The sequence below is a fragment of the Clinocottus analis genome, unplaced genomic scaffold, assembly GCF_023055335.1.
Source record: "Clinocottus analis isolate CAN_PGR_092001 unplaced genomic scaffold, fCliAna1.0.p SCAF_2, whole genome shotgun sequence".
NCBI lineage: Eukaryota > Metazoa > Chordata > Actinopteri > Perciformes > Cottidae > Clinocottus > Clinocottus analis.
Genome location: NW_027175931.1, coordinates 12,370,319 through 12,391,308, shown reverse-complemented (window position 1 = coordinate 12,391,308; position 20,990 = coordinate 12,370,319). Strand labels below are relative to the sequence as shown.

Sequence of the window (20,990 nt, the reverse complement as noted above, 5' to 3'; positions counted from 1 at the left end):
GCAGGGTAGGTATGCACATAAATACACCCCCTCAGTTTGAATCAGAGCTAAACTGTTCATTCTCCACCACAACAGATGAACGTCTGTCTGAGGGCCTCATTCAGTTTTTGTCAGTTGGATTTTAAATCTGAGATTTTTTCAACCTCAGTTGCTGCAGTCACAGCGCCTCTGTAGGTGAAATTTGTCAGCTCAAGAAAATGCAACATTCTTAAACTTGTTTCAACTCATTGATGCATGCATGCCTCTTGGCTGTGTTTACACCACAGTGTGTCTTAATTGGCCTTACTTCATAGATTGCCTTTGTGTCTGTATATAAAACAGCTTGTCGTCAGGCATGCCTCTGTTTTACCGTATAGCCACTGACTCATGATGCTACAAACACCTTTATATCTACAGTAATGCCGGTCAACCACAGAGTCCACCTGTCTCAAGAAGTGATTTACTCAAATTATCCACTGGAAAATGACTCATTGTTGTAAACATTGTGGATGTTGTTGGCTTTATGTGGGGCTTCCCCAATGTGCTCATCATAAACACATTTCTTTTGATCTTGGATTTAAACTGTCTGGAGGCAACATGAAAGATCCCCCTCCCTTCAAAGCTATTGTATGTATGTTTTTCTAAAAGCATGTGCATCCAGCAAGCTTCTCTGATGTTAGTCTGACCTGTAGTCCAGAATAGTCCGAGGTCAACAACCCACACAAAGACTAACTCACAAGCACCTTATTTGCCCTGCAGTCCAATCAAATATCTGCTCTGGTGATGTTACCTGCAATAGATGAGAGGACAAGGAAGATGACAAGAGTGACACAATAGACTCTGAGACACCCACAAAGGTAAGCAGAGCACCTAATGGACGCAAAAGCCTCCCTCTTTTGTTTCTGCCTGCTGCACACCTTTAAGGCCAGCCTTTCTTGTAGCCCACCTTAGGAAAACATCCGTGCCCCCACACGACGCTGAGCCTTGTGTTTCCTTCTGTCTTTAATCTTAGTGAAAAGAGCTTTTAACAAGCTGGGAAGGATGAGGGGAAGTGCCAAAGCTGAACAAAGGCAGGGAGGAACTAGGAGAGATAGTAGCAGAGTGGAAGACTCTGTAATTTATCACCTGTTGCCCTTGGACAGCCCTGTACTCCATGCCCTGGGCTCTGTGTGAGTGTGTATGTGTATGCAGGTATGGAAAGGTGATAAATAAATAAAAGTAAAGAAAAAGAAAACCAACATTCCTTTATTTCACTAAAACCTCAAGAGACATTGATATGAGCAATTATCAGGAGGGAAAAGTAGTCATCTGCTTGCCAAAGACAACACTTTTATGCCATTGCCAGATATTTTGACACTACATGTTTGTGTACAGATTGTTTTTTTAAATAATAATTATAATAATGTTCCATTGTAGCTGTTTTAAGGACATTGTGGCATCATAGTAAAAGTTTAAAAAGAAAATAAATAAATACAATGATAAATGAATAAAATAAACCAAAAATGTCAAATCATGTTGCGTCACGTCATGTTGAGGCTTCAGGATCTAACCAGGTTGTCCCTTGAGCTTTGCCTGCCACCTTGTGGCTAACTGTTGCACCTACAGACATATATAATCGGTCACGCTCGTTCTCTTCAAAAATCCCGACACGGCCGACGACACGCGAACGCAGCACCAGACGACGAATGACGTACCACGACGCCGCTGCCGCGTTTGTTTGTGGTCGGAGCGAAGAAGACGCTGTGAAAGGATCAAGGAAACCTCTAGCATCGTAGTTAAACACTCCTGAAGAGGTGTGAAGCCAGCGGGGACAGCTGCCACAATATCGAAAGAACATTGAAACTAGACCCCGACTGAAGCCTTCGGACAGCGAGGGTCATCATGTCTGAGACATACGGTAGGTTTCGGCTTCCCACTGGCTGCTTGACGTTGTGTACGTTGCTCCGGTGTGACGAGACGGGTCAGTTAGCTAGCAGTGGGGTTTGGCTTGTGTTAGCTGCAGGCTGCAACCTCACCGCTTCTGTGGGATGTGATAGTGATGGTAGTGCAAGGGGGTGGGGGGTTTAATTGTGAGCATTGACTGACACCTCTGTCCTTCGATGGCGGAGTGCATCGCTTCCTCAAACGGCGCGAGCGAACAGACGGTCATACGTTTCCCAGGTAGAAGTTGGACAAACTTCAGACACCGCTTTCAGTGGTCTGTCGATACACAAAGGACGTGTTTGCTTGCAGACGTCGGGGTGACCTGAGCTTATTGAAATCCAACCAGATTGGATAACCGTGCAAGCTGCACGAATGTTGCATTCAGTCTGTGTGTGTTTTAATTTCAGGGGTAGCCGTTAGCTACTGGGCCTACGAGGAAGTTACACAGCTATGGCAGTCTGTTACCTGTAGAGCAGCAGCTGTTGTGTGTCACTGTTCTCTACCACATCCTGAAGCCAAGTAGCTGCACGTCTTTTGACAGTCTAAGTGACACGTTAATGCAAGCAGACAGGGTTGCATCCGTCTGTGAGTATTGACATTACGACAGACCACCAGCACTACTGACAGAAAGTTGTTATTATTCTGCATGAAGTCATTCAGCATGACGGCCTGACCATGTCAGACTCAGTTGACCCAGTATAATTGAATTCCACATTTTTTATATATATATATATATATATATATATATATATATATATATATATATATATATATATATACAGACAGACAGACAGACAGACAGACAGACAGACAGACAGACAGACAGACAGACAGACAGACAGTACAGTACAGTACATCTGTTTCTACGTGTCTACCCTGTCTCCTTATTCCGTGTATGACACTTTATCCCAGGGGGCAGCATTTTGGTAAAAGCGGCAGCACTCATGGTAGCTGTGATAGCTTATTGATTTCTGTCTGAGCCTTCTGTGCTGTCTCCTCTCCTGGAGGGCCAGTATTGGAAGTAGCAAAAAGCAATACAAATTCAGTAAGTACATGGGCAGGTTTGATGGACCCATGGGGAATTCATTATGTTTTAATTAATGTGGTCCTTGGGTCGTATGGCAGTCTTTTTTATTAGTTTATCATGGATAGCTACAGTATCAGATTTGTATAAGAAAATAGTATGATCTGTCAGTTTTCAAATATCAATGTAGGTTTGTTTTCGAATAATTCTGAATCAGACAGATAATACTTAAATAAATATACCAACATTTTGGTGTTAATGCACAACTTGGTTCTTATTGGACAACTGGGCTAACCTTTTTCTATAGTCCATACTTCTCCATGTCTGCAAAATGAGAGTATAGGTACCGGAGCTGCAACTAATGAAAATTTATTTTTTCCTTCATTTTTATCTTGATTAGTGGCCTAATCTCTAAAATATAAAGTACTGGAAAAAAAAAATCCATCCTGTGTTTGGACAGAAAACCCCACACACATGTGTTTCTCATCATTGATTATTTTGGTCTTTGTTACATTTGACTTTTTTGAATCATGTTTTGTTAATTGAAATGAAATGATATCTAATCTCTCTAGTTAACATATTTTCCTTCTGTCGTCTGCAGTAAGGCAAATGTTTTAAGTAACTCCAAGTGCAAGACCCCAGGTAGATCTGGGCCTCTGTGTGTCATGTGTAATTGAACGCAGATAACAGTGTTTGTCTGTGGGCTATTTAATATTGATGTATAAAGAATACAATAGCCTAAAAGGCTGCTATTGAAGGGGCAGTGCTGCATTTCTCCCTCCCGATTGCTTTGCCATATTAACAACTTGATTGTTGTATGCAGATCTCTCATGGGAATATGCATTGTCTGGGAAGATGCTGAAAAAAAAGCTGAGACAAGCTTTTAAAACCGAGCCGTTAGCTTTCGGTTATGCCAGTTCTGTTGTCGGGATCGTTGACAATGTTTGGTTATAACGCTAACTTCTGTTGCAGAAGAAAACTATAAGTGCTTGTAGGCTCCTTGCTTTGCTTTAGCAGTTTTGTTCCTGTGGGTATTTGACCTCTAGCTTATGTTGCTTGAGAAAACATCCGCCTTAACAAACAAAGGTGCACCATAAACTGAACCGGCTGCGGTTGGTGCTGGTGGCTCTAACAGCACGAGCACAACAAGTTTTAATGCCATACGGGAACTGAAGATCAACCTCATCTGCAGCTCCAGTTTTTTTCTAAACTATTGTTGACCTTGGATGGAGCTGAATACTCTCAGGATGTTCACCTTGCTGGTAATCTCAACAGTAGTCACTAATCATGATTCATTTTCCAGGCCAGCACTTCTGCTTGCAGAGCCAGCGCTTAAGCTCAAGTTGCACACTGTTTTTAAAAATCAACTGAGGCAGGCTCTCAGGAGGAAATGTGCTGTTTGCAATTATTGTTTGCGCTAACAGTCTGAGGAACACACCATCACTCTCGGATTTCCTGTCATACTTTTACTACCCCTCTATGCACTACACACAAACACAGACTCAGTTATGGCGCTTTCACATCCACACACTTTTAATTTTCTCTATCGGCACACTGTTTCATATCCAGTTGGAACGGAAGCACAGCCCACGTAAGTGCCCCCTGGCCGCCATTATCTTTGGTCACAGCACACAAAGGCCGTACTGTGTGGAAGGCCTTGAATGTCAGGGGCCGGAGTCATTTGGGCTCTGGTTCATATGCGTGGGTTAGGTTGTAGGGCCCACTCTCCAGAACAACAACAACAACAACAACAACAACAACAACAACAACAACAACAACAACAACAACAACAACAACAACAACAACAACAACAACAACAACATCTGTACAGCCAGCTGGTTGTGGTCCTACAATCCCTGCGCAAGCTAACATAAACCACGTTCAATAACAAAAGCTTTGACTTTGCTCTAATGACATGCGCTATTAAGTGCTGGTGCTTCTTCAAACGGTCATTTCCCACCTCAGACAAACAAGCATATTAAATCAGAATCATAAGTAGTCGGTTATGCTGATTACATGCAAGGCTTTGTGATTAGCAGGCTAATTTGGGGTTGTTGGATACGGTGCAAGTTAAAGCTCAATGGGATAAGGAGTAAATCTCAGGATTGTCTCCGAGGATGGAATTGTTAAGAGCAGCAGGTTCAGATTCTCCCCTGACATTGATGTGGCATTGATCTCTACCTCCTTTCCTCTGCTTGCAGACTTCCTGTTTAAGTTCCTGGTGATTGGCAGCGCTGGGACAGGGAAATCCTGCCTTCTCCACCAATTCATTGAGAGCAAGTGTAAGTTTTACCTCATTAAAGACTATAAATCACTTCACTATTCTATGACACGTACACAGAAATTGACATGGTCCCAATCCGTGTAGTTGATTTTAATAATGTTTCATGCCACACACACCAAATAAACCCTTCACTCTGCTGTGAGGTTACACTTGCTTTTCAAGTAAACAACTTCCTCCTTAAATAAGTTATTCATTGACCCCTATGTACAGTTAAAAAAAAATGGCAAGAGGAATGTGTGTCTGTCCAGATTCCTAACATTCACGGTAGATAATCATTCATCCAACAAAGTTATAGTTATAATTTTTCATCGTTCTCTGGCGTAGGGACTTAACATTACTAAATCTTCCAATTAAAAATAAATTGGATGTGAATTTCTGATTCTCATCTCGTTAACTCTAAAATAGATTTAGATTTTAACTAAGACCTTCTATTATAATAATTTGACTATGTATTATGTATTTTTTTACATTTGTATTCTGTATGTCTGTTTCTTTTTTATACCATGAAAATACAATGTTTGGCCTGAGCTGCCATTTTGTGGTTGAATTCCATTTACTTTAAACTTGCACGTTCTGTATCCAGAAAAACACCAAAACTATTAATTACTTAAAAGGTTGAGTTGAATCTGCATTTCTATCCCTGACAGTGTCAACAAATATGAACATCATAAGCCTCACAAAGTCAGGATTTATTGCAGGGCCGTCCTCAATAAACATGTAATTCAGTGATCGAGTTATAACAACACATTTTAACTATCCATTGAACTTCAGAACTGTGACAGTGTTGATAAGTAAGCTCGTAAGTAAGTAAACAAGCCAGTAAGTTAATTAAAACTTGTGTCTGACGACACGCTTGTATTAATTTGAATCGAGACATGTTGGGACCCTGTGTCGTCACGGGGGAGGGGAAGGGGGCGAGAGAGGGAGAGGGAGGGCAGGTTGACAGTGCAAATCTCATCGAGACTCCTTCTCGCCTCTAATGAGGATTCGAGCTGTTTGAAGCCAACAGCTTAGGTATTTTAAACAAGCACACCAACATATTATAGTTTAGAGATAAGAGTTGTCTCCACTATCGCTATGGCTCCTCTTTAAACAGCACATGAATTTGCCAGGAAAAAAGCACATAATGGCATCACTACAATTACTAGTTTGTGGTTCTGCTGTGCTATTACCCCATCATGCGACTTCTTGTTCACTCTCTTTTCTCCGTGTTCTTGTTGCAGTCAAACAGGACTCCAACCACACCATCGGCGTGGAGTTTGGATCCAGAGTTGTCAATGTCGCTGGCAAGACAGTCAAACTGCAGATCTGGGACACTGCCGGGCAGGAGCGATTCCGGTACTGGCCTACAATATTTTTTAGAAGCACAAGGAAAACATCAATATGCTGAACAACACACATGCTGTCTTTGGCCAACACCCAGCTAACAGCTAACAGTTACCCGTAGTGGCAAGTGGAGATTCCACTGTTTCAAAGTAGTTAAAAGCAATGAATTGTTTCTCATTCACCTTCCTAAGCCAGATTTCACTAGCTGATATTAATATTGTGAATCTGTTATTTTTAACTAAGACTTCTGCATTATCTCCACAGTTCTGTTACACGCAGCTACTACAGAGGAGCTGCTGGAGCTCTCCTCGTTTATGATATTACCAGGTAAAACAATCATCGCACGTACTGTACAAATGTTTTATAGATAGATTATACTACATATTTGTGTATCAGAATCAACATTTGTAATAATACATGTCCATATTGTGGGAAACAGACATGAGCACATTACTTACATTTTCCTGCCAGTGCGGACATTTCTATAAAAGGACAAAATAATCATCAAAAACTGCAAAAGAAAGCTGAAAACACAACATGATAGTGAGACATTCACAGCGATGATGTTTTTAAATTGGACCTGAAATTTGAATTTACTGATCCATGAAGCTTAACTTTTAATAGTATTTCAATTTACTCAATTAATTTATGTAAGTGGCCATATTGTAGTTTTCAGTCTGTCACAGTGTCAAAAAGACTATAGTAGGTCCCAGTGGCGAGCCGTGGCTTATGTCATTACGCCTGCTGTGCTGTTTAATAGCTGATCGCCGCGCAAAGTTACGGTCAAATTATTTTTGCATCCTTTTTGCATGTTACTTTCTGTTGCTGGCGACAGGCCACCAAAAGTGTGTGTGCACTGTGCAAGGTCTATAAAGGATTACACAGCACCAGGCCGCTGGCCGTCACTGTTTAACTGGTGGAGAGAAAGAAGAGAGAGACAGACAGACGGACGAGATCTGATTGGATAAAGAGCGTTAAAGCAGCGTTCTAGGCCAGTGAGCTGGCCTCAGCAGAAGCAGCAAACCAGGAGGAAAAATGAGGAAAAATAATAATTATATATATATATATATATATATATATATATATATATATATATATATATATATATATATATATATATATATATATATATATATATATATATATATATATATATATATAAATTATATTATAAAATATATTATAAAATAGCTATAACTTTGTGATTCTGTTTAGGCCAGGAGAGAAGGCCTCGCTGGCCCGGGCAGCCGGCCACTGATATGTCCAAACCACCTCCAGAAATTGTGCAATTTTTACAACTATGCTGTACCCACACAGCGAAATATGAATACTAGGACACACACAGGCCGGTTTTCCATAAGCTTTGTGAAGCGATAGAAGGGTTGTGAAATCAAGATTGAGTGAGTGCAGTAATGCAGAGAGACAGGAATGTAACACAGTTAGTGTTGGTGGGAATGTATGGGCTATTGAGGAGGGAGAGATGGAGTGCAGAGTGGCAGCAGCTGTAATGTAGTGGCATCCTGTGGCAGGCGGCAGCAGCAGCAAGCCGGGAAGAAAACGTCCATCACAGAAAGTGTCACCTCAGAAAAGAAACAGGGAGAGTGGAGGGAGAAAACTGCAGGTGGAGGGAGCGTGAGGGGAAGGAAAACCAGAGAGTTATTGGAAATGCAGACATTTATCACTTCTCGCATGTAAAAAGGTAAGCAGGAAGGAGAACAGGAAGTAAGAGAGAAGGAAGAGAGAATGTGAATTCAATTGCGGCTGCTGTGGATGAGCAGTGACGTCATTCTTTGGCTGTTTGTGAAAGCAGCTGTTCCACATCATTCTGCTGACCAACACCCTTCTGCTAACTCACTGGCCTCATGTTACTATGGACACAAGGGCCCTGTCCCCATGGGGACCGGTGGCTTCAACCCAAAGAAGTGTCCATGACCGTCTCCCCTGCATATCAGACTAATCTAATCCAGTGATCTGAGCAGGGAAACAGACTAGTTTTAGAGAACATTCTGTTCTGACTAACAAGTTACTCAGCAACTGGCTCTGAATAGCATGTTGTCTTGGTAACCTCCCTGTTAACTATGAGAGGGACAACAAACAATGGTTTGGCCAGTTAATTGTTTTTGGGTGGGGGGTTGGGGGGGGGGGGGTTGTTGGTGCCTTCAACACTGAAAGATTCTTCATTTTATATTTGGCAGTTTCTGGTGTTCATGTAAAAGATTTGAGCAAGAAAAGTAAAGATAATAAATTAATATTTAAGACTCTAGATGCATTGTTTACCACATAAAATAAAGAGCACTTTAAAGGGCCACATATACAACATTTGCATGTGACATGGACCCTTGAGGTTATGCCGACAGGGGAAATCCTTTTTGAGCGTAACATGTTGCAAAACGATCCTGTTCACAAAACAATAAACTAGTACATGTCGTATTGTGTCCATCTGTCCGGTCATGTCTTACAGTCGGGAGACGTACAATGCCCTAACCAACTGGCTGACCGATGCACGGACTCTGGCGAGCCCCAACATAGTCATTATTCTGTGTGGCAACAAGAAAGACCTGGATGCCGACAGAGAAGTGACCTTCCTGGAAGCGTCGCGCTTTGCTCAGGAGAACGGTAACTGTTGTTGAATCTACACGATCTCACTTTTCAAGTCTCTGTCTTCTCTTGTTTTTTTTTTATCGCGTTTTATCTGTTTTATTTTGTTTTGTGTGCCTGCTTTGCATAATGTTGTGCCGCCCCACCCTGTCTTTAGTTCCTCCTGGCTTGAATGTTTTGCTTCTTATTTGTTTATCTCCGCAGAGCTCATGTTCCTGGAGACCAGTGCTCTGACAGGAGAAAATGTCGAGGAGGGTTTCCTGAAGTGCGCTCGCACCATCCTCAACAAGATAGATTCAGGTATGCTGCTCATTCAGCACTACTTAAGATGTAGCCTGTTGCTCTGCCTTTTTTAGTCTCACTATGTACCGGTCTGTCTTCATCCCTGACTTCACTCTCTGTGGTTCTTTTCAAAGGAGAGTTGGACCCGGAGAGGATGGGTTCAGGGATCCAGTATGGAGATGCTTCGTTGAGGCAGCTGCGACAGCCAAGAAGCACCACCACACAGAATAAACAGCCATGTAATTGCTAGGGATCGGGGGCCCCACCCTCACCTCAGCCCACAGGCCCACACAGATGGCACGCCCCCTACAGGTCAGTGGCGGGTCATCAGCTCATCCTGGTTGGGTTTTTAAACAAGACATTGTGCCTCTTTCATTTTTGACTAGCCTCAGTATTGATCAGTGATTACATTCTAATCTCCTTTCTCTTCTACAGCCCCAGGTGTTTTGTGGTGTGTGGGACCCTTCTCTCTGCAGTCTCACACACCTTGGATCACCTGAATGAGCGGTCATGGATATCACTGCAACCCCTGACCCTCTGACCTCTGGTACTTTGCCCCTGTGTCGGGCAGGGAAACCCCTCAGTGTGAACACGCTGGGATCATAACTTAAAGTCTCAGTGACTTACCAGACCAGGCAGAGTCACGGGTTGTGTGTATGGGCTCCTCTACGGTTGTTTTATCTCTGTGCTTTCATTCTGGTTTTAGTGTCACCTCCATGCTTTCTGCGTTTGCACATCATTGTTTCTAAATTATTATTGGTCAACTATTTTGTGCATATTCATTGTTAAACCTATCTGATTAGGATTCAAGATAAGTTTGGTCATCGCGTTTGAGTTTTAATATTCATGAAGGCACCCGATTGTTTTTTTTATTATCTATTATTTGAGTGAACTGTACTTCATGTAAATTCCGACGTTGATGGTGACAAAGCGATTAACAGTTTTAAAGTCAATAGAAGTCGACCTGTTAACATTTTGGTATGTATTCATCTAGAATATACTGAAAACCAGACGCAATGTGAATCTTTGTCAGGGTTACTTTAGCTGTTGTCCAGTAATTTCTGCTAAACCAAATGGAAACAGCTGATTGGTGAGTTTATGCTTGTTTAAGATTTATTTTAAATCATACAGGCCCAAATGTAGAGCCCAGTTCTTTTACACACTCTCAAATGTGTTACGTTGAGGCATTTGACTGATTGGTTTGCATTACAATGCACTATTATAATAAAGTATTGGCCTTCGTAGTACACTTGATATTGTAGATCTAAAGTGTATTATTCCTAGTCACTACGTCTCTGACCGGTCGGAGGAAATGGTCCAATCACGTCACTCTGCAGCCACATAGACAAGCACAAAACAGAGATTTATCTCTTTATTATACACCAAAGTTTCCAAAGTCTGTAAATTTGCTTAATCAGATTCAGCCCATGGTAAAGGCCCAGTTCCCTTATCACATTGTTCGGTTAAGAAAGGGTCATTAATATTGATAAAAGTAAAAAAATGTCTTTGACTTCTTATGCTGGGCTGTTTCTCCATGTATTTATTTTTGACCTCCCTTTAATTTACACTGCACATTCTGTATGAGGGACGTCACAGGAAACCGCTGCTGGTTTTGCCTCTGCCATGTTTGGGGAAACTTTCTACCCACTCAGTTCTCTCAGAGGCTCAACAATGTCATCGTGATGAAAGCGGGAATGCTGTATTTAGCCTTCCATAGTAGTTTTTACTTATCTTTGTCAAGCAAAGAAGAAGCAGCTCTGCTTTGCTCCAAACTGTCATTGAGTTTGCAAAGTCAGCCCAGATGCTTTCTGCTTAAAACAAACCAGTCTCATCCTGGCGCGAAACAGGGAATTTCCACTGTAACGTGGTTTCCTTTTTGATGCAGCACGGACAACATGGTGTGCGGTGCTGCCAGAGTAGAGTGAGGTTGCGAGTTAATGGCGTTAAAACATCCTGCCCTGCTGTTGAGTCAAAGGCACTGCTTCTGTCTGAACCACTGGGAGCAGAGCGTACCGACCGGCCCAGAGGAGATCACAACAAACTGCCTGCTAATCTGATTTCCCACGTCTTCTCACAAAGTGTGAGCATATGTCCTCCCTGACCAGCCTTATGTGTTTTAAGCTCAAGTGAGCAGCACACTGACTGGAAAAAGACTGAGTTGTGCAAACACAAGATAGTATAAGATATCAACCGGCAGATGGTCAAAGAGTTTTTTTGTTTCCATAAAATACTGGCGTTGTATGATAGTTTTGTCTCCTTCTGCAAGTGCACTTTTACTTTGGAATTTTCATGTTTTTTGTTTATATGCGGCAACTATAGAATTGTACATTTTATTTTACTTGAACAGTATATTGTAATAAAGATTTTAACTGTATGTTATCATTTCTTACTAAATGACAACTGAGATCTTTAATTTCTTGCTGTTTATTGCCTGCTACTGACGTGGAGGTAGTGATAAGAAGATGTTCACTTCCTGCCGTCCGCAGCTATTTCGATCACTCATATCCACAAGTTGTCATTTAAAATCGGTTATCAAGACGTGTAAATGGTTGATGGCTGTCGAACCAGTCCGCTTGCATTCATCTGTATGTATTTATCATACAGTTTATCAGAATATCCATCCTTTTCTCACTTCCTGTCTGGATTCAATCATGTGATAAACACAATCAAACTCAGTTATTGCTTAGTAATCAATGTTATATAATCAACCCCAAATACTACTGTACATTTCAAGTAATCTATGCTGTAAATAAGATTTGTCTATTGAGAGTGAGTGTTCCTCATTGATTGTAATGAATATGCAATTCCCAGTAAACTGCTTGTTTTTTTCAATTATTCCCTTTCCCCGTCTCCTGGAGGTTAATGTCCATATGTGTCTTGTCTCTTAGTGACATCAGATCCTGAATATAGGTCAAACTCACTTGCTTAAACTCCCTATTGAGCACTAACTTATTACACATTGGGTTTACGGGCAGCTGACTTAGCAGAACCTGAAAGTTAACAATAGCGTCCATGAATGTGAATAATTTTCCTCCTCTTGCATTCTTCTGTCATTTCTCTCAAAGGCAGTTGGGGTGAGGTGAGGATGTCAGAGGACTCGTAAGATGAAGAGTAAATGACCTCTGTATCCAATTGTCTGGATTTATGTTCTCAGCTCGATGGAGTAATGGCTAGAGTGGTTTAATGTAGCTGAAGTGGATATATTGACTGATTTATTGATCCTAGACTGGCTGTCAAGATGACCTCATAACCAAATTGCATAATTTACTGCGGAAGAGCTGTTTATCCACTAGATGGTGCTAAAGTATTGGATAGGAAAATCTTAAGGTTCGGTACTGACAGAATATTGCAAGTTTTAAAAAAAGTGTTAAAAACTGTTGACAGATATTTATTACTGTATTTTGTTTAACGACATAACCGCCAATGGAGTCTTCAAGGGAAAATATCAATCTTATGAAATTTGCCCTTTTCAAAGAGATCAATTAACTAGAAGCCATTGACAGTTGATATTCATGTATCACTTCATCTGTTTATTAGATTATTTACATATAATGGGATGTATTGATGTGGGTAGTTAAATTGGAGACAGCAATACATACAAACACACATCTTCCATCAACAAACTCGCATAGGTGGACAAAAGGGAAGCAGTACATATTTCACAATTGCCTAATCATTTAAAAAAAAAAAAATACAAAAGTTCAACAGTAACATTTGAAACCACCTTTGTGACAGGATATGGTAAATTTAGGATTATGTCAAGTAATTTCATAAACATTAAAGTCCAGCAAAGTGAAATGAATAAAAGTGTTTATTTGTCAAAGTTCATGAGGCTTGTAGGAGGAATTTAAAAGCCAAATTATGTTGCAATGGCAAAGGCATTCATGGATCTTACACAAGTAAATGCTCCTCAGACCAAACAGCCAGGACCACTCTTTCTGGAATGCATGTTACTTTCACAATATACAACATACGCAGGATACACTGTATGTACACACATACTACACTAACTCCACAGTACTGCTTTGAGTAAAATATACTTTCTACATCCAGAGTTTTTTTTCCCATCTGAGTGTGTTGTGTGACCAACAAGCACCATTTAATGTAATGTGTTGCATCAAATCACCTCGATCATTTGAAATGCAATGAAAACCATTACAACATCCAGAACGCAGCCATCTGAGCCTCCAGAACCAGCACGGTTCATCATCATCATCATCATCATCATCAGCCATGAGGATGTTGCCACAGGTTACCATAACACATCGTCACAATTGCACTCATCCTAAGTACACTCCATTCAATTATGAACCTGCTGTGATGGGTCAATTGCTCTAGAGGGCTTTCTAGTTCAAGTTTGCGTGTATTGTGATCCAGATACAAAATGTCTCGTGTAATACTGCAACGCCGGCAAGGTCTTTCTTTACATGAATTTATAGAAATGGCTGTTTCAGGCAGTCACTCTCAATACATGGTGCTTATTAGTTACAGTAATGCCACTAAATGTAAAGTAGAGGTGAAGGAAGGGAGGACAGGAGGAGGACAGGAGAGAGCAGTGTGACACTGGTGAATCTCCATCAGTGTTTCCACAAGGTACAGAGATAAATGCAAAGACTAATTGGTTACTTTATGAAATAACTAATTTCTGCTGTCCCTAGCTTTGAAAAAAAGTGAACAGAATATTACATTGATTCTAACTTAGGCGGTATATAAAATGTTAACAAGTTAACACTTTGAAATGTAGAGCCTTTAAATACTAGGAGAACAACAAATACAGAATATTGCAACATACAGACTGCTATGAGAAACAGGTTTACTGAAGCTCCCTATCATATATCCATATGTACACAATATTGTGCATTTATATTTCTTAAAACACCTCCTGAAGTTTACTTAAGAAGGAGGTCTGCTCTGTAGATGCAGGAAAATGACTTCCAGAGTGACTGGACCGAGGAGTAGGTGAAGTTTGGGACCAGGACAGCAGATTAAGGGGCAGATAGGAAGGTTGGTTGTCTGTTTCCTACTCAAGCGACTGGAGCATGAGGAGCTGCTTGAGGACCTTGGTCTGACTGGTTTCCCTGATCTCCCCAGCCAGGAACATCTCATCTACCACCGTGTACACCTTAAAGTGGAGACAAAGACAGTGCATTAGAGGGCTGACATGGCCCAACATTGTGATGGCAGGAAATGAGGACTCAGGTAGGATTAAAATAGGAGTACAAATCCCACAAACCACATGGAGTGTGGTTGGACCTGAAACACAAGCTCTATTATCTTTGTCCCTTGACAGGTTAGAGTTCACTGGAGAAAAAAATTGGCCGAAACTATGACAAGCCATCGTCCTGTGGCTATCATTACTTACCTCCACCTATGTGTCATCAAAATTAAGAAATAACAGATGAATCAGTACTTCACTGCCACACTCCTCAGATAAGTGAGCTTGTGAAATAGTTTTGTCCTCTGAACTACTGTGCATCAGTACACATTACATTAGAACTACATTTTTCAATAAATGTTGATTTCTCTTGTGGTTGGGTGTAACATGTCAAACGTGGGCGGTGCTTGGTTTAAGTATTGCGTGTGGGCGGATGTTCAGACACCTTTAGTGATTAGTAAGAGCACCAACAGCAGTTGGGAAACAGTTTAGAGGTGTTTGCTGCTTAGTACTTCTCCCTATGAAAAATATATAGCCATCCCTCACTAACATGATTTAGATTAATCTCACTGTATGAGTAAATTCTGCATATTATATAATTTTGACATTGATTTTAATGAAATAAACATTTTCTTTGCACCGTCTCTTTAATCAAAGCGATTATAACATTTTTTTAAATCTCCCAAAGCAAAAATACTGTTAGGTCCTTACCTTGTAGAAGTTGAACACGAGGTCCAATTCACACACATTGTGGAAATACTCATTCAGCACCTTGTAGGAAAGAGAAGAACAGTGTCTGCTGTGAGAAGACGTAAAAATGCATGGTAATTGTAGGGCACAAGATTGGGAGCATTTTGAATGCCAAAGTCGCAGCTAACGATGCTAACAGCAGCAGAGCGAACAGTGTTTATCTAAGAAGGAACCAGAGAGTGGAGTTGCGCTCCAAACGACACGATTTTTCTTTTTACTCAGTGCATACTGCAGCTGTCCTTACAAAGTACAGATTTTTTTTCTGGCATAATACATAGTATGGGTATAAGAACGCACACTAGGTTCTATAATTCCGTGACGATGCTGTTGGTCGAGCCGGCGTTATCAGCCGTGAGCACTCAAAACATGCAGACCAGCTACGTGAACAAAGCGAGGACACGCTTAGACAACAACACACAAAGAGGGAGAGCAACTTTATTCTCTGCTCAGGACGACACTACTCAACTATATCTTTATATAGCCAATAGCTTTATAAATGTTAATTTTATAAATTTCATGTGATAAATTGCTTCAGATTGTGTTGATGCTGTAGAAGCCAATTTTAATCTCAAATATGCCAAATTAAAATTGATGTGGCGCTCTTTTCATCTTGTATGAGCAATAACTCAATTTTAAGCAGGGATGTAGTGTAATTTACAATAGCAGAACTACTGACCCCTTGTTAAGAATTTGCTAAAGTAAATGTTGAAACAAGCACCATGAAGTTCTGCTGTGAGCTTGTGGTCTTAAAAAAATAAGAAAAAACATGCACTGTATTTTAAAACGTTTTTTTTTTACATTTGGCATGAGGTTATATGCAACAACACGTTTAGAAAGTGCAACTGAAGACTGTGCTATGCTTTTCAGATTGCACATGCATTTCTTCATAGTCAAACATTACATCAAATGAACTTCACTCCTGAGGGCTCTGAATCAAAACGGTCTACTATTTGTCTAAGCCAAAAACAAACAGTAGATCCTACCTTAAGCGCACTATTTTAGTTGATATTTATTCGATTTTTACAATTGAATATTATGAGAAAAGGAATAAGCTGTTAACCAGTAACTAAGCAAAGTGATAGAACAAGATGCATTTGAGCTGCCTAATTCCTTCACATCACCAAGTTGTATATCAAACAAAGCAAGTTACGATGATTATGTCATGAATTAATTAGCTGGCGTTCTATTTCAAAACTGTTTTAGTAATGCAATACCTACTACTTGTAAAAAAGAAAAAAATGTAAAACATGATCCTGATCATATTTGTAGATCTACTGTCGAACAACATCTGACATGTAGAGTAGCAGACAATACTCAAATGCAATTAATTTGTTGTTTTTACTGCAGTAGCACTTTATGAGCCAACCTGAGCAGTGAGAGGATGTAACTGTGCTAAAGGAGGTCATACAGTAGCTGCACAATAATTATTAGAAAACTTTGAACATTTTAGTTGCTTTAATTGCTGTATCATTGCCACAGCTATTTCAGTGTTTGTGCAATGTATCTGCAGTCAGTTGCTATCAGACTTAGTTAGTAATTAGTGATCAATTTTTTTTTTTTTTATTGCTGGAGGCTTATTTCCAGCATCACTTGACTTAGCATTATCTAACACTGATCAAAGTCAATAAGGATACACCGTGAACATAAGAATGCAAAAGGAACCTGATTCTACTAGTTTGTACCGAAAGAGACTCATGATTAAAGTGTGGCAAACGTTGTCCTTGCGACACCTTTTTTTATTTTTATTTAGATATTACATTGCACTAAATGTCATTTGACTGCAATCTGTACATCCCAAAGAATGCAAGTTTCATATTAAGCAGCTGCAAACAGTACAGCTTATGTTTTGAAAAAAAAATCATTAACAGACATTTCTCAAAACAATTTGACCATAAGAAATAAATCATCACAGTTAACTTTCTAAGTATATACGTCATGTGTTGTGTATGTCAGTTACCTCTACAAAGTTATGGATCCCCTCGAGGTATGCCAGGTTGTTATCAGTCACATCCACACAAATACAGAAGTATAGACCAGCATAACGCCGGTAAATGATCTTGAAGTTCCTGAACTGTGAGAACAAAAAAAAGATGAAGCCTCTTAACAACTTTGTCTCTCATATTATGACAACAACAGCAGCTTTACTTTGGAGGTAAGCTTCCCAGGGTTTGATTTTTCTCAAGTAAAACACAAACACTACATTTCTGATTACTTTGGAACAACATGCACAGTAAAACTGGTTAGCAGACCAGGGTTTTTGTTTTGACAGTGTATTTCTCCAGAGTGGCATCCATTGGTTGAAATGGTTATTTTTGTAATTGGTTGTAAATTTAGAAAAATGACTTCAGATTTGTTTAAGTGAAAAACTAATGGAAAACGAGTCACCCTATAAATTTTACGGTGAAATAGCCACAACAGTAACTTTTAATGACAGCGAGGTTACAGTCATTATACTTTACTTTAACTTTACTCTTATTATTGTTATTATTATTGATCGTTACCCCTTTATTTTTTTATTGCGTCGCTATTTATTTACTGCACTTTACTTCTTTACTTACTTACTTATTACTTGTTCTTATCCAAATGTTATTTTATACTTTCTCTTGTATAGTTAAATGTTCTTTGATGTTGCTGCTCTTGTTGTTGTTGTTGTTGTTGTGTTGTGATGCACCCTCCGACAGGACAAATTCCTCGTTTGTACTAACTCACGAGGCAATAAAAAAGATTCTGATTCCTCATTAGTATTTAGACAAAAGTTCTGGTTCAACTGAACAAAGCAACATATTGGGGAACGTAAAAGAACCACCCAGAAAAAATATATAATCATACAACTGTGAACGCATGCATTTGATACCGAATGATCCCATACCTCCACAAAGTTGGTGTGCTTGGCATCTCTGACAGTTACCACAGCATGCACTTCCTCGATCAACTTCTGTTTCTCATCATCATCAAACTGCATGTACCACTTGGCCAGTCGTGTCTTCCCTGCTCGGTTCTGGATAAGGATGAAGCGGATCTATGCGATGAAATGAGGAAATAATAGAGACAAAATGAGATTGCAACAGAAATCGTCCAACGTTACTTGTTCTAGATGTGTAACGTTAAGTGATGTTAAATAGATAAGACACGACTAGCTAATGTAAATGTTACTTTGTTCTATATTGGCTGTCACCTGCTACCAATTAACGCCGTTAATACAATCTAGAAATAACTACGTTTGATTATTGAATGTAAGTTGTATTTCTCCAATTATTTATTAAACTGTAGCTAGCTAGATATAAACTGGTAGCAATAGCTTTAGCAAATGTGTAAGCTCACAGTAGCCTTAGCTAAACCACACCCATTTTGTTGACAACAAGATTGTGCAAGACCTCAGACAAAGTCAAAATGATTGCCAGGCGATCGATTTGTGTAGCTAGTTGGTGCCTGTGATCGAACGTCGTGAGTTCAGATCTGTGGCTTCATCCAGCTCAGGTAAGTTAGCTCACCAGCTAGCTGGCTAACGTTTTCTACTTACTGAATGAAGAGGTTTTCCAGCGAACAAGCTAGCGGTAAAACGTGACCGTTACGTGGAGAAAACCTGTTCACATGCGGCATATTTACCATTGTCTCCTAAATATGGACCTGACAGGCTCCAGAATAGTACGTTCCTGATCAACTTTGCGAGGATTTTTTCATAAATACATCAGTAATTTCTTCGACCGCTCATCCGCTATCTTTCCCGAGCTAACAGGAAGTGAGAAGTTGCACTAGTTGCGTTGCATTGTGGGGGACGTAGTTTAAGTCGCGACATTTAGAGCCGCTGCGACGTCCTATGACACTTCAAGAACCAGCGCCCCTCTGGGGTGTCTTCAGTTGAGTCACGCTTTGGATCACGTGAGAAGATCTATTTTCTATTGCAAAAAAATCTTGATATGTTGTTTCTAATGCGAATTTAAACAAACCGTAAATGTAGGTAAGAATGAAAGACATTATCATGTGACACTCATCCGGTATTATCACTCATGTTTTTTTCGGAAACTCAATGTTATTTTAAAATGTCAATACTCAATATTGTCCACCTTGACATTTCTTATATGCAACAGCGTTCGTTTGTACCACACTGCACCTCAGAAAAAAAACGTTCATACACGTTATAGAATGAAAAAGTTGCAATCGCGGTATATATTTCCACCCTCGGTGGTTACATCAATTGTGGTTGTTTTCTGCAGTGTCAGGGCTCAGAGTTTGTTTACTTGTCTGGGTGGGCAGCCATTCATTGCAGAAAATTGTTCAGACAGCTTGGACAGCTTGCCTCTCTGAGCATTCAGGGTGTTTAGGGGGGTCAAACAGGGGTGGGGGAAATGTAATGGTCAGGAATTGCACAACTGTGAGTGAAGGAATGTACTTACTCTTAAGAACCATACATATTTCAGCTACAAATACAAAGAGGGTTGATAGAGAACCAATATAAAATGAAAGGAAAAAACAACCAGTGAGTTAATGATAGACATACATTTTTTCTGTGTCTTCATTCTCGTGCGTCTATGGTAATGAAAGCACAGGTAACCTTCAAAAACTGAATATCACAAATAAAATTACCTTTTGTTTCATAATCTAATTGCTATATGATGAAGTTGTATGATAGTGTATGGTCAATAGAAGAAAAAAAACAGTGGTTGGAGAGAGCGATGCAAAATTTAGGCAGATTATTCAACAGAAACTTTGACCCCTGCTAATCTTGCGCTGTGTGATTGGGGCCATGCAAATATGACTTAGGACACGGTGACTAATGTGATTGGACAGAATTGTGTGGACTTATTCAAAAGGTGGGCAGTGCACTTTGAACCCTGACTGACTGTTTATTTCATATTGGTTCACATTTCCCTGTCAAAGCACACAAAAAATCTGACATGTATACTTATACAAATATTTTTTTTTTAATGTTTTGGTTTTGCTATTCAACCGCCCAGGAGGTGGGATACTGTAACTTGGATGAGAAACCTCTGATATGATGTCTGTATGGCTTCAATGATGCAGTGTTTCACTCCTAACTATCCTCTAATGTTCCATTCCATTATCCAAATCCTGTTTAGGGTTGCTGGAGCTGATCCCAGTTGACATTGGGTGACCTGTATAGGTCACCAGTTTATTGCAGGGCACATACAGAGACAGATAGCCATTTGCACTTGTATTCACACCTGAGGGTAATTTAGAGTCTCCAGTTAACTTAAGTTGCATGTCTGTGAGGAAACCGGGGAGAACGTGCAAACTCCACACAGAAGGACCACCCGGGATTGGGAATCGAACCCTGTGAGGTGACAGTATAGCCACCGCACCACTGTGCAGCCAATCCTCTAACGTGTGAAATTCAATTTCAAATAAAAAAATTGGGTTTTACATCCCAAGTATTTGTTTTCATATCTGACCAGATCACCAGATAGGAAAGACTATCAGGGGGAGATGAGGTAAAATTCCAGGATAAAGTTCCAAAGCCAGACACTAGATATTTGTTTGAGCTGTTGGTACACACAGTTGTCTTGTACAACATTGCCAACATTTCTCCAAGTATGAAGTTGTTGCATTGTCCTACAGAGAAGAAGAAATACTTCAGGATTTAAAATGTTTCATTGTATATTAAAATCGAATGACAAACTTTACAACCAGTCTTGTACCATGTGGACAAC

General features: G+C 40.1%; 2 protein-coding genes across 2 annotated transcripts; one reads left to right on the top strand and one right to left on the bottom strand.

The window, feature by feature from the left end:
* The first annotated feature begins 1,692 nt into the window (after positions 1-1,692).
* rab4b (RAB4B, member RAS oncogene family) lies at positions 1,693-12,230 on the top strand. The gene is made up of 8 exons (XM_068585595.1): positions 1,693-1,876; positions 5,128-5,208; positions 6,434-6,548; positions 6,801-6,863; positions 8,998-9,152; positions 9,339-9,434; positions 9,551-9,728; positions 9,852-12,230. The coding sequence occupies exons 1-7, from the start codon at positions 1,861-1,863 to the stop codon at positions 9,664-9,666; spliced, it is 642 nt and encodes a 213-aa protein (XP_068441696.1). The 5' UTR covers positions 1,693-1,860; the 3' UTR covers positions 9,667-9,728; positions 9,852-12,230.
* Positions 12,231-12,925: 695 nt separating this feature from the next.
* ap2s1 (adaptor related protein complex 2 subunit sigma 1) lies at positions 12,926-19,068 on the bottom strand. Its single transcript, XM_068585451.1, has 5 exons — positions 18,928-19,068; positions 18,191-18,340; positions 17,279-17,392; positions 15,283-15,342; positions 12,926-14,538 (listed from the first exon to the last, which is right to left on the bottom strand). The coding sequence occupies exons 1-5, from the start codon at positions 18,928-18,930 to the stop codon at positions 14,437-14,439; spliced, it is 429 nt and encodes a 142-aa protein (XP_068441552.1). The 5' UTR covers positions 18,931-19,068; the 3' UTR covers positions 12,926-14,436.
* Between the last annotated feature and the right edge of the window lie 1,922 nt (positions 19,069-20,990).